Source organism: Mustela lutreola, chromosome 15, assembly GCF_030435805.1.
Source record: "Mustela lutreola isolate mMusLut2 chromosome 15, mMusLut2.pri, whole genome shotgun sequence".
Classification (NCBI taxonomy): domain Eukaryota; kingdom Metazoa; phylum Chordata; class Mammalia; order Carnivora; family Mustelidae; genus Mustela; species Mustela lutreola.
The window spans coordinates 36,608,314-36,627,265 of NC_081304.1; the positions used below are offsets into that span (position 1 = coordinate 36,608,314).

Sequence of the window (18,952 nt, forward strand, 5' to 3'; positions counted from 1 at the left end):
CTTGTGAGGAAGCTTTAATCATGAAGATAATAACACCTTAGGGCAAGGGTTGGCAAACACTTTCATTAAAGAACCAGATAGTAATTATTTTCAGCTTTGTGGTCTATGGAGTTTCTGCCACAACCACGCAACTCTGTCACTGCAGCAACAAAGCAGCCAGATCAGACATAAATCAATTAGTACAGCTGTGATGAAGTAACTTTTTATTTACAAAGAAAGTTGGCAGGTTGGATTTGGCTAAGAAGCTGTAGTTTGCTGACCCTGTTCCTAGTGAATGGCAGAGCAATAAACCCTGGTATCAATTCATCTCACAATGATGGTGAGAATGAGAAAGAGAATTTATATCTTGTTTAAGCCACTGAATTTTGGAGGCCTCTTTTTTTATAACAGTTAAAGAATGATTCTTAATAAATTCACACAGTGTAGGAATTAAACTTCTAACACAGATGACCATATATTTAGCTTGTTTGAAATTCATGAGAAAAGAGATGGAAAATATATTTCCAGTAAGATGACTCAGTCACTATTCCAGAAAAGATCACGTTCAAACCCATAAACTACAACTGTTTCCAAGGGATCCAGCAAGACTGCTGATTCTTTTCTACACAAAAATACAGAATATATAAACTTTAGAGATGTGTAGAGGACCTTTCAAGAGGTAATGGATTTGAATAAATACATCTGAAGATTCAAAGATAATCAACTAGAAAATGGAATTACCCACTTATCATGAGCTTGTTGGGAAAAAAAAAAAAAAAAATCAGGGGTGCCTGGGTGGCTCAGTCAGTTAAGCATCTACTCTTGGTTTCAGCTCAGGTCATGATCTCAGGGTCTTGAGATTGAGCCTCATGTTGGGTTCCATGCTCAGTGCTGAGTCTGCCAGATTCTCTTCCTCTAGGGGTGCCTGGGTGGCTTAGGTAATGATCTCAGAATCCTGGGATCGAGCCCTGCAAAGAGCCTGCTTCTCCCTCTGCCCCTCCCCTTGCTCGTGCCTTCTCTCTCTCCCAAGTAAATATATAAAATCTGGGCAAAAAAAAAGACTCTCCCCTTCTGTCTGTTCCCCCACTTGTGCATGTGCTCTCTATCTCAAATAAATAAAATCTAACTACATATATATAAAACAGTAAGATTTTAAAAATCCCAAAATTTCCTTTCTTTACCTCTACTCAAAATAGTACACTAGGGACACCTGGGTGGCTCAGTCAGTTAAGTATCTGCCTTTGCCTCAGGTCATGATCCTAGGGTCCTGGGATCAAGTCCCACATTAGACTCCTTGCTCTGTCAGAAACCTGCTCCTCTGCCTGCCGTTCCTCCCACTTTTACTCGCTTTCTCTCTCTCTCTCTGACAAATAAATAAGATCTTTTAAAAAAAAAAGTACACTAAATTTTTTTCAAAACGTGAAATGATTGAGAGCCTGAAATGTTTAGAGGGAGAACAGCAGAATCATTTGTCCTTTAGGAAAAGGATATAATCTTATCAATTATCTAGAACCACTGTTTGAAATTTCACTATTTGCAGACTGGTATAAGAACTGAAGGAGCAGTAGTCCTGTTTAAGGAAAAAAAAAAAAAAAAGACAGCTTTTCATATACACACCTGTTCCATATGTTCAAATACTGCTGGAGTAGCAATAGCAGCAGGTGCTTCCTCAATAATCTTCTGATGCCTGCGCTGTACAGAGCAGTCACGGCCAAAGAGAGAGATAGCATTGCCATACTGATCTGCTAGGATCTGTACCTCCAGATGACGAGACTGTTTGGCTAGTCTCATCACAAATATAGGAGACCCAGGGACTTCAGCTTGAACCTACATTAGGAAAGGAAATAAAACAAATTCTTAAGTGGTAAGCATTTTTTTTCCATTCTGATAAGCTGCTTCAATTTCAACAGGCAGATGCCTAGAAGTGTCAGGGACCACGTGAATTAGTAGGAGTACAGCAATGAATAAAACATAGTTCATGCCCTCATCTATCTTTAAGATCCTACATTCTTTGTTATGTAACCAGCACTACTTGGTGATTAGGAAACACAGGAACACCGATGTGTTACAAAAGTGAAAAAAACAAAATAGTTTGAAAGACACACACACAAATCCCACAAAAGGGTAAAATCCTGCCATCAACTGTAGACAGCCAAATGAACACCCTGCTCCAGACGAGGTGCTTTCTTGGTTCGCATTACATCACGGACAGTGTTGTGCTCAAAGGACTTGGATATTCAGCACTGGGGCACACTGTCACCGGAGATCGAGTTCTACCCTGGCAGGTGTTTTCTTGTAGCACTTTTAAAGATCATCCAATGTTTTCTGGCTCCCACTGCTTCTACCGAGACGTCATGCTATTGATCATATTGTTACTCCTTTGCAAGTAATCTTTTTATAGCTGCTTTAAGATCTTCTCTCTTTTTTAAGATCTCTCTTTTTTTTTTTTTACGGGGGTGGTGAGGTAGCAGAGTTACTCCAGTTATCTTAGATGTGGTTTTCTCTGTATTTGTCCTGTGGGGCTCACAATATATATTTTTTAAATCTGTGCTTGGTATCTTTCCTAAGTTCAAGATAATTCTTAGCCATTATCTCTACAAATACTGTTTCTGCTCCATGATGTCATCAAATATTGCTTCTGTTCCATCCTCTCTCTCCTCTTGAGAGTCAAAGCCCATGATGTTAGATTGTTTCACTGTATCCCATATGTCTTTTATGCTGTTTTGCTATGTAGCAAGTCTCCCCAAGACTCAGGGGACATCATTGCTGAAGACATCAATCATTTTATTTGCTCATGATACTGTCCTCATCTGGACAGTTCTTCTGGACTTGCCTGGGGTCACTTGTATGCATATCATCACCTGGTAGTTCAAGTGGGGTTGAATGGTCTCACTCAAATGTCTGGTGACTTGCGCTGTCGGTGGAGAGATCCAGGGAGCCTTGACTGGAACAGCTAATCTCTATAGCATGTGGACTCTCATCCTCCAGTGGGCTAGATCAGGCTTCTTCAATGCAGCATTCCAAGAGGGTGAGGGCAGAAGCTGCAAGACTTCACAAGCTCTAGGCTCTAGAATGTACACGACACCACTTTTGGCACATTCTAATGGTTTAAGCAAGCCACAGGGCCAGCTAAGACTCAAGGGGTGGGAAAAGAGATGCCACCTCTTGATGAGAGGAAAGGCAATCACATTGCAAAAGAATATACATACAAGGATGGGAGGAGTTATTGCGGCCATCTCTGCAAACAATCTACTGTGGTCCACCCTCTGGCCACAATAATTCATATACCTCCCACATGCAAAATAGACTCACCCCCTCCCAAGACCCCCAAAGTCATCCAATCATGGCATCAGGCTTGACGTCCATTTTCTCATGAATCATGTCCAGATGCGAATGAGACTCCTTGGGAGCAGCTCCTCCAGGTGCAGTTTCTCTTGATCCAACGATCTGGGAACTAAAAAGACAAGTTATCTGCCCCAACACCCCCAATAATTAATGATGAGATGGGGAAAGGATAACTGTCAAAGATATTCCTGTTCAAAGAAGAGAAGATGGGAAGTACACAGCAGTCACTGTTCCACAGTGACTCTGAAATCCACATGGGTACAGCTTGGGCTCCTTGACTATAGGGACAGGGAAATTTTGTTAGGGTCCTTGTTCTGCAACTAGGGAGTGATCTCCCTAATCCATGGCTCTTCTCTGCTTTTAGCTCTGCCCTCTTCCCAGCCCTGTTCTCTGACAAATCTTTTTATTAGAAATGACTGGTATTTACAGCTGAATAGCTTTCTCAGTCTGCTTCCTGTTGATAGAAGTTGAAGACACAGAGCCTCTATGAAGTTTGAACTACCCTTTCAGACCCTTTGGTATAATCATCAATACAAGTTTCTTGAAAATGTTGTGGGTTTCCTACGAATCACACTGGGAGATTTACTCCTTGCCCCAAAAGATATCTCTATACTTTGGGCATATCTCTATACTTTGGGCATATCAGGCTGCTGTGGAATAACACCTTTAAGATTCTCTGAAGCTCTTTCCTGTTAAATGAGAGGGTAATCTACCCAGGAGTATCTTGAATATTTCTGAGACCTTAAAGGATCTCACAGGTATTCTTGACTTGGCCTTTACCCTGAGGTCATTTTTTACTTTGAGATTCTTTTGCCAGGTGGAGACTGGGAATGAGAAAAAGCTCTATTTTCAAACTCAACAAGCTTGAAACACCTTCATTAGCTCATCTCTCTTATATAGTTCCTTAGCATAAGTAACCAGAAGGAATTAACAGATGCTTTCAACACTGTCTAGAGATTTCCTTAACTAGGTCCATGAGTTCATTAAATACATTATCTTCCAAGTTACCTCAGGCAATTGTTCCATCATTACAGAACACGTGTTAACCTTTTTGTCAGACTCTACTAACAATTTCCTCACTGCCTATCCAGGCTCCACTAACAGTTTATTCACCATTCCATTCCTCTGGGCTTCATTAACTATCTCATCATTTTTTCAGCCTCCACCTATGAGCTAGTCTTAAAGTCAATGTTAATTTTTTTGTTTGTTTGTTATGACAGCATCACACCTTTGGGGTATCAATTTCTGTGGCAGTCACCCAGTGATGCCTGACAAACCACCATAAATTTAGTAACCTAGGACATTGACCATTTTATTTTTTTGCTCACAGCAATTTGAGCAGGGCACACAGTCAGGTAGCTCTGCTGATCCTGGCCAGGAGCTGCTCATGCAGCTGCAGTAATCTGGCAATTGGACTGGGGTAGGATGGTCTAATAGGGTCTCACTTGTATGTCCCAAATACAGTGCTGTCAGCATCCAGGTCTAGGAAGTCTTAACTGGGACTACTCATCTATACATCATGTGGCCTCTCTTTCTCCAAAAGGCTAGAGTGATTTCTTCACTTGTCAGTCTGAGGCTCAATTCAAGAGGCAAGGGCAGAAACTACAAGACCACTTGAGGTTTAGACGTCAGAACTTATATACCATTTCTGCTACATTCTTTTGGTTAAAACAGGTCACAAGGCTAGTCAAAATTCAAAGAGTGGGGGAGGGGTCTTTCTTGGTGGGAGGAAAGGCAAAAATCACAGGGGTGTGTATAGAGAGATGGGAGGAGTTATCATGATCATTTTTGCAAATAATCTCTTACATGCTCTCTTCTGTATTTTTCATCCTTTTGTTTCTTCATGCTTTGGTCTGAATTTTCTTCTGAGCTATCTTCCGGTCACTAATTCTCTCTTCAACTGCATCTAATACACTATTAAACTCTTCTATTGACTTATTTTTATTGTATTTTCAGTTCTAGAATTTGTTTCTTCTTTAGTTTCCAGTTTTCCAACCAAATTCTTGTCTTTAATTTCCTTGGATACATTAAGTATAGTTACTTCAAAATCCTTGTCTGAAAGATCCATTATATAAACTCTCTGCAGGTCTGTTTAAAACTGACTTCTATTTCTCTTGATTTTCAGTCATGTAATTTGGATATGCCTGCTTACTCTGAAATGGTATTTGATAACAGCATTTGAAAGATTAAAAAAAAATAATTTGAGGTTCTGGATGTTATTAAATGTGCTTCTTTCTGGTGGATAGTGACACCACCACCTAGAACCCCTTGCTTGAATCAAAGTTTGAGTATCTTGAAGCTGAGATTTAGTCCCTCTGAAGGCTGGTCTATTTCCAGTTTATTTTTACTCCTAAGGTATAGTGTCTTTAAGATCCCAACCTAAAATCTGGGAGATTTTTGCAGGGAACCTTCCTTAGCAAACTCTAAAGGCTAAGTTTTGTCCTTTAAGTCTTTGACTGTTGAAAACTCCAATCAGCTTTTTAACTGCTTCTTCTCAAACTAGAAGATATCTCTAGGAAAAAAGTGGCTTCAAATGCCACCTCCTCATGTTTCCTTCTTCTCTTATACTTTAGCCCCCTAACTCTTCACTGTCTTGAAAAGTCTCTAATGCTTTGAAATAGACTTTTAAAAAATTTTTTGTCCAGCTATTCTAGTTTGTTCTCAATGGGAGGATTGGTTTGTTATTTAGTTAATCATTATTTGAACTTGAGGACTTTCACGTAAAACTTCCTAATCTTAGTGTTCTAGATTCTTCAACTATTTGATTCCACAGTAATAAGTACTTTTAAAATATCTAAAGGAGTTATATTTTTTTAAAAAATTAAACTTTTTTTTCTTTCACTTCTAAGAGTGAAAGACCTTTTCTTTAGACCCCACGAGGCATTGATCTACTTATGAAATTAGGTAAAATACAAAAGGTATACAAAGAAAAAGAAGGGTAATATTTGAATTCTGACATTCAAAATAGGACAGTGCAACAAAATAACACCTATCAGTTTGCTGTTGAATGGTCTTTAGAAAAAGAAAAAGGCCAAATAGAAGGTGGCTAGAGACACTAGTAAAGGGTAATGCAAAGTAAAAAATGCTGGGAAAAAATAAAAACAGTGGGAAGCTAAGAGAGTGAAAGGCCAGAATGTGTCCCAATTTTCCTTTTTCTTATTCCTCTTTTTCTGGTAGGAGAAAAAAAGTGAGTCAAGTATGTGAGGGTAGCTATAGGGCAGTAAAGAAGAGACGTGTGTCTCCAAATTATCTCTCTAAGATTCTGAAACAAGATCATTTTTTTGGCCTTCACAAGTAACTTCTAGTCTGGCCACATCTCTTGGCTGCAAATCAGAGGGTTAGACAGAGATTTGAGGTTTTTTTCCTAGCCCTCCTCAGTTATAGGATGTGGACCTGCCATAGGGCATCTGCGTGTGGTGGCCATGCAGCACAGACTAGGATGTAGACTGGGGAGCTGGCCAGGTAGATGGGACACACAGCAAAAACTGCAGAGCCTGCAGCCAGTTTGAACTAAAGTGAGGTAAAGTCAATCAGAGAGCCTGAGTCTGGCCAAGCCAAGAGCATCCAGATCAGGAGTTAACCACATACTTTATTTACAGTGCCAGCAATAGGGGAACACAAAAATGTAGAAAGGCATTTTGACTCTTCCCTATCACTATGAGGTCCTATGAACCACTACACTATACAGGGAAGAGCTATCTGAGAAACTGAGCACTTCTACAGAAGAGTGAATGACTATTGTTTGAGTTTCCTTATTGAAAAAACCTTACACTGAACTGGACATCACTAATAAGCAGATAGGAGCTAGAGAGAAAGACTAGAGTACTTACAGACAAAATTAAAAATTAAATATTTTCTGGACATCCAAATTATATAATGACTTATTATTATCTTTTATTTTATTGAGGTATAATTGACATACAACATTAGTTTTTGGTGTACAACATAGCACTTTGTATATATAGTGTGAGTTAAATCATGTATCTCTGATATACCTGTAAATTCAATCAAACAAAAACAACTTGTATTCTACCTGTCTGAAGAGGTTGGGGAAGTCATCTGCATTGTTGACTTTTCTGATTCCTTTCCCACCTCCTCCTTCTGAGGCTTTGATCATCACTGGATATCCAACTTCCTCTGCTGCCTTCAAGAACAAGAGAAAAATGTATTATTATTAACAGTGAAGGAGAAAACTGGCACCTTCTTCCTTTAAGAATGCTGTCATTGGGGGCATCCGGGTGACCCACTCTTGATTTCAGCTCAGGTCATGATTGAGCCCCATGTTGGGCTCTGTGCTCAGCACGGCATCTGCTTAGAATTCTCTCTCTCCCTTTCCCTCTGCCCCTTTTCCTGCTTGCATTCTCCCTTTCTCCCTCTCTCTCTCTCTGAATAAAAATAAATAAAATCTTAAAAAAAAAAATGCTGTCATTGGTAGGTCCAAAAGTAGTAAAATAGAAAGGTCCTAAAGACATAGGCCAAAAAAAAAAAAAAAAAAAAAAAAAAAAGTAGCAACATAGGTGAAAAAAGAAGTCTTAACAGTATTTGTAGCATTAGGTTGAACCAAAATAAAGTGACCATTTTTTGTAGGTTAAAAAAAAAAAAGGGAATTGTTGAATACTGGCATTTTCATATTGTTCAACTTAAGACAATCCTGTATACATCAAAAAAAACAAAAACAAAAACAAAATAAAACTACTTGTTTACGGGGCACCTGGGTGGCTCAGTCAGTTAAGCACCTAACTCTTGATTTTGGCTCAGGTCATGATCTCAGGGTCATAGGATCGAACCCTCATGTCAGGCTGCATGCTGAGCATGGACTCTGCTTGTCCCTCTCCTTCTGCTCCTCCCCCTGCTTGCACTGTCTCTCTCTCTAGTAAATGAATAGATAAAATCTTTTTTAAAGCTTATATATCGTTTTTAAAGTTTATATATGATTATGCATGCATTCATACACCCACATATCAGGGTATTGAAAGAAAAAGTCTAGAAATACACCAGTGGTAATTTATAAAAGGAAGATGGGTAGATATACTTCCACTTTTTACTGTATTTATTTCTATATTACTGGAATTTCTTATAATATATAGATATTCATGTATTACCACTAATTTTTATTTTTAAAAAAGGTGTAATAAGTTCACTTAGTAAAATGCTGACAGCTTCTGACAACAGAACTCTCATATATCCAGAAGTTATTTTCTCACTCAACTTTTTATAAAAGATAAACATAACAAGATACTAAAGTACTTTAAAAATTAGGAAAACTAATTTTCAACACATACTCATGTGGTTTTTGCATTCATGACATTTAATAATGATCAGGTAACAATCCTAAAACTTTCTAAAAATTATTATGTATCTGTTAAGGAGGGAGGTAGTTAAATCAAAATATGTCCATCTATTAGAATACTATCAATTATTAAAAGGGATGAGGTGGCTTTTATATGTAACAATAGAGAAGATGTCTAGATTGTATTGTTACGGCAAAAGTAGAGTGGGGAAAAGTTAGCCAAAATTTAGAATAACTAAGTCATTCCTTTGTCGAAACATCCCAGTGATTTAGTTTCCATCATAACAATATCTAAACATGTACCAACAGAAAGAAGGGTAATTTCAAATGTCGAATTAGTTGATTATGCACAGTTCCATCTCTTCTAAAATTCTCTTGGCTCTAATCACCTCTAAGCTTATAAACAGAGTTAGCCTGATGAAACAGTGTTATAAAAGCAAGTTATTTCTGAGTGATAAGTACCACAAAGAATCAGCCACAAGTGTGGAAAAACTTTTAAAAAAATAGGGTAGTCCATAGGATGTCAGTAAGAAGGTAGGTCTTTTAAAAAGATATGAAGGCTCTAGGCACAGGTCATCCACTTAGAATACTTTTTTAAAAAAGATTTTATTTATTTATTTGAGAGAAAGAGTGAGAGTGAGTGAGAAAGAGAGAGTGAGAAAGAGAGAGCACGAGGAGGGGGAGAGGCAGAGGGAGAGGGAGAGGCAGGCTCCCCGCTGAGCAGGGAGCCTGATGCGGGACTCAGTCTTAAGACGGTGGGATCATGACCTGAGCTGAAGGCAAAAACACAACCAACTGAACCACCCAGGTGCTCCTATTTAGGATATTTTAGAAGAATTTTAATATCATAAGGAAAATGCTTATACCTAATAAAAACAGGAAAAGAAACTAGGATTACTAAGCAATATATATATATAGATACACATTATATATATACATACTGAGAAACTAATTTTATACTTATAATAATTATAAATATGGGAATCTATTAATAAAGATGATCATTTTATGATAACAAACTATGAATCAAAAAAGCCTGAAAGAAGATGCATTAATGTGTTATGAATATGTATCTATCTCTAGATGGTAGGTTTATGGGTAGTTTTATCATCATTTCTTTTCTAGCCTTCTAAATTTTCTACCAGAAATTTTTCATTTAAAATTATGACCAGGAAAAAAAGGAATTTTAATTGATGAGCAAAATAGCTAGTTCCTTACAAAGGGCTTCTACTCTTTGGCAAATGATAGCACATAGAGTATAGCGTTTGCAATTCAATTAGAAATATTAGTTATTCTTATTAAGGAGATTATAAGAGGCTTAACTTGAAATGCAAACAAAAGAGAAAAATTAGTTGAGCATTCAGTTTTCCTCTTGAATTTATAACACACAAAGTCAAACACGAGTAGTGTGTTTTTCTAAAATAGCCTCTTTCATCATCTACTTGGAAGCATGCATAACTGACACTTCCAACTATTTAAAAAGTGAAAGGGGAACAAACAGGAGAGAACGATAAAAGAAAGAACCGCAATGTTGGAGAAAGGATCTCCTTTTGCATGGGTTCCTGTTGCTACAAGGATGGACAGAAATTAGACACTTCCAGCCTCTCTTGGCTCCCTCCCTCACCCCTCCCCAAGGGAAAAAGTGAATTGTGTGATTGGTCAGTTTGGAAGGAGGAACTGAGCATGCACAGCTCGACCTCTTCCCCTTTGGGATCAGCCCACTGCACAGAACATATGCTCTTTGTCAGTTCTCAGTGACAAAGAAGCTGGATGGTAAAAGCTCTGTTCCTGCAGAGGAAAGTATGGGGTTACTCAGCACCGCCAGTACCCAGTGAATGAGCAGGCAGAACTCAGATGTTCAGTTTACACATCTGATTGTTGCTACACACTGAAGCCATTTTCACCAACCTATCTGTAATAAAGCTGACATTTCTCTGTCTGCCTGGCTTCCTGGTTCTGAATTTAAGCAGGGGAAAATGTGAATTGTTTGTTACTCCTTCCCCTACCCCCACCCCCACATACACACACTAACAGGTGGTAGAGGGCAGAGTTGGTAGTCCCTTAAAGCTGAATTAGCCACCTAAGAAATGTTCTGTACGGGGGGAGCAGTTTGCTTCAAAAAAAAATTTAAATTAGGGGTGCCTGGGTGGCTCAGTGGGTTAAGCCACTACCTTCAGCTCGGGTCATGATCTCAGGGTCCTGGGATCAAGCCCCGCGTCGGGCTCTCTGCTCGGCGGGGAGCCTGCTTCCTCCTCTCTCTCTCTCTGCCTGCCTCTCTGCCTACTTGTGATCTCTCTCTGTCAAATAAATAAATAAAATCTTTAAAAAAAAAAAAGCTATAAAAAAATTTTAATTATTTTTGTTAAATCTAGGTCACTTCCTTACTCTATAAACTATATCTCATGTTCTTACAATCCCAATGCCATCACAGGTGTATATCATGAACCAGCCTTCAAATTACTTTGTGACTCTAACTGGTCAGTTGAAAGACATCACTCCCTAGAGTTTGTAACCTACCTTCAGCCCATCATCCACATCCTTCACATAACCTTTTTCATATAATTCCTGGGGAACATTTAAGATACGTTTTGAAAAATCATTTTCATGCCAGTCCACACGAAGACCTGTAACAGATAACAGTGACTTGAAAGCTGCTATAAAAGCTTCTGATTTTGTCAATTTTCTGCTATTCCTTCTTTCAAATGCTCTCATATTTTTCCAAAATTGAGGGTATATGTGAGAAAGAGGGATGCCACAAAAGCCTCATCAGTCCCTGGGGTTAACGGCACTTAGCTCTGCAGGACCTGGCAACTCAGGTTCTGACCCTAGAAGAAGCCAAGAGAACAAACAGGGAGCAAACTTGTAAAAATGCAAGGACCTACAAGACCAAAAAAACAAAAAACCCATGTCGGACTTTTCACAGCAACTCCACAGGCAAAATACCTTCGTTTTGTGTGTTCAGGCCTGCTCCAGGGCCAGAGGTCTGGGAAATAATTCAATCTTTATGAGCCCTTGGAAATGGAAATGGCGGTTTTATTGGCCTCAGCAGAGTCATGATTCCATGCTCCCTGAACGTCCCTGTACTCAGCCACAAGGGGAATGCTACAGTCTCTCCATTCAAACAAGAACAAATTCAAACGTTTATTTTAAACTGTTTGACCCAGCAGTTCTGGAGAGGATATTGCAATCCCCCTGGAGAGCCAGAGTAACAAGAGTTCAAATCTGTTCAGCCTCAAGACAATGGTCATTCCCATTTGAAAGAGCTTTTAGAGTATGTCTGCTCCCTTTGCTGGAGTACTAAAAAAAGGCAAGTTCATACTGCAATCAGCTATAATGATTCACATGGCACTCTTTAAGGGATTAGTCAACTATAAATCATTTCAAGAAAAATTTTATTCTTCTGTATGCCTGGAAGAAAGGTTTATTATTGCCTTCATTTTCTGCATCAAGGGCAAAGGAGAAGTTGAATGGTATTAAACAGGCAAAGCAAATCACCAATAGATAGTGGGCTGGCATTAAGAAAACACTGGCAGGCAAACATTTGAATAAGCTGGTTTTAGGTTTTTCTTAGTGATCCAGGTCACCCCTCAGACAGGTTCAAAGGCCTAATTCTGCCTAAGTCCACCTCTGAAGAAGATTCTAGCCTACCCAGAGCAGATCCCAATCTACAGAACCATGTGAGTTTTCCTAGAGTTTCTCCAAATTCCAATTAAGTCCCCAGATCACTTAAATCACAGCTTAGCATCTATGCATCTGGTATAAAATTTATATTCCTAAGACATCATAAAATCACAGGTATATTGATTAAGCTAGGAAATACAAGGTACCAGAAATCAACCTCGATTCTATTTCTTATCACATATCAGAATACAATTTTTTAAATTTAAATTCAATTAGCCAACATATAGTACACATCATTAGTTTCACATGCAGTGTTCAGCAATTTATCAGTTGCATATAACTGCCAGTACTCATCACATCATGTGCCCTCCTTTATGCCCATCACCCAATACACTTAAAATAAAGACTTAAGCCACAGTCCCAAACATCATACTGAGATTTTCCGTACTTCAAAATACAAACAAGAAATAGTTTCTTACCACTGCCACTCCAGGGAAGAGTCGGGATACCTGCAGTTTGAGCCACTATGGAAGATGCAATCTTATCCCCCAAAGCCCACATGGCCTGGCTTGGAGGACCTAAAAACAAGAAAAGAACCATGACTGCAATATTCTGGCTTCATCTCTGTCACACAGATTTTGTCTTCTATGTAATTATTTTTGTATTTGTCTTATCTCCCCTACATTACATATTATGGAGATCATGATCTTGATTAGGGGGATTACTATGTTATGACTTATCTTTGTACCCTTTATAGAACCTAATGTAGTGAGCTCTTAAGCAGAGTTCGGTATGTACACTGAATTAAATTCCTGAAAAATCTGACTTTATCGTTGTTCATGATCCAACTTCACCAGGTTATAAAGGTCTTTTTTTTTTTTTTAACCAATCCTAAAATAAGGACTAAAAAGTTTGGGGTTCAAGTCTGAAATGTGCCCTCCTTGGTCTTAGGGGAACCCAAAAGGAAGATTTATCTTTTTTTTTTTTAGGGATTTTATTTATTTATTTTGACAGCAAGGGGGAGATCACAACTAGGCAGAGAGGCGGGCAGAGAGAGAGGGGGAAGCAAGCTGCCCACTGAGCAGGGAGCCCAATGGGGGAGCTCGATCCCAGGTCCCTGAGATCATGACCTGAGCCAAAGGCAGACACTTAACGCACTACCACCCAGACACCCCAGGAAGATTTATCTTTAATAGGGTTTACAATACATAATCATCGTTGTGGAAGATCTCTGAGATAAAGAGAGAAACCCTTTGAGCCATATACTCTTGATTTCTCTCTCTGCTATATAGCACAGCAAAAAATCAGAAGAAAAGGCTCTCACTTACAAGAATGTTACCTATACACTAAATGTGAAGGTGATGATTCATATTTAAGGGCACAGTGCTAGGGTATCCTAATACTCAATTATCTCTGCTACATAAAAAAGGCCCTTTCTCCACATATTTTCTTAAAATTAAGGGCAAAGTTTAAAAGGCCAGTGTTTTGGAAATCAGAGCCTTTTCCATATATCATGGAAAAGAACCTGAGGACAGAAAAGACAATCAAAATGAAGAAAGGTAAGTAGGATGTAAGAAATAAGGAAGAGAAAAAAAAAAAAAAAAGAAAAAGAAATGAAGAAGGTTACTCTGAGAGTTGTTAACTGATGAAAAATAAGAGCCCAGTGCATGTTAAACAGAAGAAAAGCAGAACATGGAGTGGAACACAGGCAAAACTGACAGAACCAGAAAGACAGGAAGAGTATGTCAGAAAGGCTTACCCATGAAGGCGATGCCATTTTTCAAAAGAAGTTCTGGGAGCTTGGGATTCTCAGAAGCATGACCCCAGCCAGCCCACACTGCCTATAAGGGAAGATAATATGATTTGTTCTTAAAATTCACACTAAAAAAAACCATGATAAACTGTGTTACTCTCTACAAGACTCGCCCTACTCCATGAGGTACAATAGCTCCACAAGATCCTAACACTTAATTCAGCTTCTATGCTTGATTCTTGGCAAACTTTTTAGAGAATAAAAATAAGCAGTCCATTATGGCACAACCTCTGAAGAGGTCAAAATAAGTTGAAGTTGATATTAAGATTCAGCTAGTCTTGCTGCTCTTTAAGAAACTCAATGCATAGCCTTTCCAGTAGACTCTACAGAGCCCTTTCTAGAAATATTGGTTTTCTTTCACAGATTCAATTACTTTGTCCACCCAACTCCACATTTATATCCAGTGGTTATATTGCCATATAAATCTCTAGTTTTTTTCTCTCTGGGCTTTAGGACATTTACCCTAAATTTCCTAACACAATATAATAGAGAAGAAATAATCTGCTTCTATATCACCATATTCTGAGCTAAGAATATTCCACTGGAAACAGGAGCTTTTACTTACTTGAGATAGTTTGAAGGTGCAATGGATAACTTAATCTCTGAAAGACACTTACAAACCTTCTGTCTGTATTATATTTATTTTACTTTGACTCATTCATTTTTTCCACCTCTCTTTTCCCAATCTGTTATATCCCACATTTAAAAAAAGCTTTTATCAAACTTTCAACAAAGATGTTTTATATAAAATTTTAAAGTTCTTCTCTGGATAGCCTCTTGCATTTAACAGTCAGATGGCTAAACCTGGTTTGAAAGGACACGCTGGCATCTCTTACTTGTACTGGAATCCTTTTGGCAATATCAAGAATTAATTCCACATTTGCATAGTTGTTGTTGTTTGGTCCTCCTGGCACCGGTACATAGTGATCTGCCATCTTAATATATTCTGAAAATGCAAGCAAATTAACAGACACACGATTTATTTTCAGAAATGTAACAGAAGAGCAAAACGTTGTAAAGGACAGATACCATCACAGGTAACAGGACAAACTGCATTAACAGGGTTAAGTCCCAGGACCACTTAGTTAGAGGTTCTGACTTTATTAAGTCACGGGCACTAACATGTGCTAATGTCATATTCAGGAAGCTCTTGTACTAAAACAGCTGTTCTCAAACATTTCATTATGTAACCTTTGAGAAGGGTCTTTAAGATCTATGTATTAAGGATGACATGTCACTTAGAGACCCCTGTACAATTATTCTATTCTGATAAAAAGTTTCAATCCCGACACCTTTTATCTCTTACACTATTCTCCAAGAAAGCCCTTTTTCTGGTGTAGAGCCCAGACGAACTGGGAAAAGAGGGTAGAGCCTAAAGAAAGGTTTGTAGACTAGATGAACAGGAAAGGTCAGTTACAGGCAACTAGAAAGTGCTGGAAGAGAGTTGATCTGGAATGCTGGAGATGGCAGCTATTTGAAAGACATTGTTAAAAGATAACTTCTTTCCCTCCCTGCATTTTTTTTTCCTCAGTATTCCCTGACATCTCTCTCTTCCCACTCTGGCAACAAATGTAGTAGACCACTACAGCGCGCAGTAACTATACTAAGCAGTTTACATATATTATGTAATATTCAAAAATCCTAAAAGTGATAGGTATTATTGTCACCTAGTTTACAGGAAATTGGCTTGGAGCAGTCAAAGAACTTGCTCAAGGTCCATCTCTACCATATTTATGTTTCTTCTATCTTGTTATTAATTTTTAAAGGTTTCACGTCCTTCCAAAAAAAAATTCCAAAGATACAAAGGCCTGAAGTTTGTTCAAAAGAAACAGGTTTTTTGTTCTCTTTGACAATAAAAGGGAAAGCATGTGAACCATTAACAAAAATTAGGTAATATATCAGGATGTAATACTATTTTTTAACAGCTGAAATCACTTATTGTCCCACCATTCAGAGATAATCAGTTTATGATTTGATGTACTAGAAACCATAAACTGTTAATCAATCTAACAATATATTGTGGGTATCTTCCCATACATGATAGAGAGATATTAATAGATATTTAGTATTTTAGATATATTTAATATACACTTGATATTTCAATGGATATCTACCATTCCAATAATGTCACAACAGCTGATAATTCATTTAACCACTAACTTATTGTTGAACATATGGGTCATTAATGATTTGGAAAATATTAAAATAATGCAATGATGAATATCCCTGTACTACTGTCCAATTATACCCACAAGATACATTCCTAAAAATACAACTACTAAATCAAATGGTATCCACATTTTCAAAGACTGAACCACATTAGACTCTCATTAGCAACATGGGTGACAAGTTATCTGTACTCTAACCTATATTAGATATTATCACTCACTTATTTATTTATTTATTTGAGAGAAAGTGTGCAAGAGAGAGCAAAGCGGGCAAAGGGAGAGGGGGCAGGGAGAAGCAGCCTCCCCACTGAGCAGGAACCCTAACATGGGGTTCCATCCCAGGGCCTTAGGATCATGACCTGAGCCCAAGGCAGACACTTAACAGGCTGAACCACCCAAGTGCCCCTTATCACTCTTTAAAATTTTACTAGTCTTATAAACTAAAAAATCCCAATCGACCATTGTTTTGCTTTACATTTGATTACCATTAGTATCAAATTTTTCCTTGTATATTTATTGTTCCTTTCTCACTCTTTTATCAACTACCTAATTCATGTTCTTGGTTCATTTTCTACTGAAGGGTGTCATTTTCTCTATTATAGGTAGACACTCTTTGCTGCAAAGTGTTTTTCCAGATTACGATTTGTCTTTAACTTTTTATTTGCTAAATAAAAATTTTTATATAGTCAAATCCGTCCAACTTTTCTACTGTGGTTTAGCCTTTTCTGAAGTTCCATAGCCGTGGGTACAGAAAAGAAAGTTACATTAATTGTTGACCTACATCACACATGCTCATGAATGTACTACGGTCACCAACCAGCAACAGTTCAGAGTTCTACACCAATCAGTTTTCTGGTATCACTACTGCAGACATGAAATTCCCTTTCATGCCCTGGTAAGTAGAAGAAAGCATTTTATCTTATCCACACAGCTTGGACTTCTCCATTGTCTCCTGGTTCCCAGTTGCCGTAATTACCACAAGAGAATCTATTCTAGAGAATAGTCACAAAGGAATAAAACTCACCTCAAAAGAGAACACTTGGTTCTTTAACAGAGATTGCACTAATCATCCACATCTCCAACTTTCCCAATAATGAGCACAACATAAAAAATATGCAACTGGGGGGCGCCTGGGTGGCTCAGTGGGTTAAGCCGCTGCCTTCGGCTCAGGTCATGATCTCAGAGTCCTGGGATCGAGTCCCGCATCGGGCTCTCTGCTCAGCGGGGAGCCTGCTTCCCTCTCTCTCTCTGTCTGCCTCTCCATCTACTTATGATTTCTCTGTCAAATAAATAAATAAAATCTTTAAAAAAAAAAAAATATGCAACTGGGTTGATTATTACCACCCTCACTGTCAAGCATGCCTGCTCCCCCCAACTCCAGGTCTCAGATGATGAAGTCCTCTCCTCATGTGAAAAACCAACTCTTCCATCTAAGGCTCCTTCTTCATAATCTTTTAAATTACAAAAGTAATGTGTGTTTTATACTGGATTCCTATGATGACTGCACAATGGTACAAATGTACTAAAACTCATAGAAATGTGAACTTTTTATGGCATATAAATTACATTTAGTAAAGGTACTAAAATAATTAACATAATAGAAAGGTTAGAAAAAAGGAAAAATTATCCAAAATATTAATTCCTTAATTCAATAACACTAGTATTATAATCCTTTCCAGAGATCTAATTTTCAAATAACTTTTAAAGAAATTATAAAATTGTATAAAATCTTTTTTTTTAAAGATTTATTTATTTATTTATTTGACAGACGGAGATCACAAGTAGGCAGAGAGGTAGGCGGGGGGGGGGGGGGAAGCAGGCTCCCTGCAGAGCAGAGAGCCCAATGCGGGGCTCGATCCCAGGACCCTGAGATCATGACCAGAGTCAAAAGCAGAGGCTCAACCCACTGAGCCACCCAGGCACGCCAAAATTGTATAAAATCTTTGTAAAAAAGTTGAAAAAAGCAGAAAGAGAAATAAAAACACCCCAAAATACCACCCTGAAAGACAACTAGTATTGCTGTTGGTATATGCCATTATCCCTTTTCCTGACTATAGGCAATGTATTTTTTCCCTATTATTGTATCACCCTGTAGCTAACTTTTTTCTTTGCAATAGTGATGGACAGACACACTGTCTGTTCCCATGATCCCAGTTTCTAGGTCTTTATACCTTAAGGAATCCCCCTTTCCTTGGGTGTGACCAGGATCTATGAGTTGTTTCTAGCCAAGAGAATATGGCAAGGACAATAAGAAAATACCTGATCTTACTAAAAGGCTTTGCCTTGCTGGCTTTAAGGTAGCAGGCAGTCATTTTGGGATGGCCCACATGACAAGGAGTCAAGGGTAGTTTTTTTGCTAATGACTGGCTAAACATTCAGGCCCTCAATCTGATAGGCCATAGAAAACTGAAAGCTGAGTTTGAAAGTAGATCCAGCTGGGGCACCTGGGTGGTCAGTGGGTTAAGCCTCTGCCTTTGGCTCGGGTCATGATCTCGGGGTCCTGGGATCAAGCCCTGTATTGGGCTCTCCACTCAGTGGGGAGCCTGCTTCTCCCCCCAACTCTGCCTGCCTCTCTGCCTACTTGTGATCTCTCTCTCTGTGTCAAATAAATAAATAAAATCTTAAAAAAAAAAAAAATAGATCCATCTGAGTTTGAAAGTAGATCCATCCCCAAGTCAAGCCTCAGACGAGACTGCAAACCCAGCTGACAAGTGACTGCAGTCTTGTGATAACCTG

At 38.5% G+C, this 18,952-nt stretch overlaps 1 protein-coding gene across 9 annotated transcripts in view; it reads right to left on the bottom strand.

The window, feature by feature from the left end:
- ACACA (acetyl-CoA carboxylase alpha) overlaps positions 1-18,952 on the bottom strand; it is a 285,737-nt gene that overhangs the window by 166,923 nt on the left and 99,862 nt on the right. For all 9 annotated transcript variants that reach the window (XM_059149711.1, XM_059149709.1, XM_059149710.1 and 6 more), the window contains 6 exons: positions 14,885-14,994; positions 13,995-14,076; positions 12,715-12,813; positions 11,132-11,238; positions 7,358-7,468; positions 1,597-1,806 (listed from right to left, as the gene is read on the bottom strand). In XM_059149711.1, coding sequence (XP_059005694.1) covers positions 1,597-1,806; positions 7,358-7,468; positions 11,132-11,238; positions 12,715-12,813; positions 13,995-14,076; positions 14,885-14,994 — 719 coding nt within the window. The remainder of the gene's footprint in view (positions 1-1,596; positions 1,807-7,357; positions 7,469-11,131; positions 11,239-12,714; positions 12,814-13,994; positions 14,077-14,884; positions 14,995-18,952) is intronic.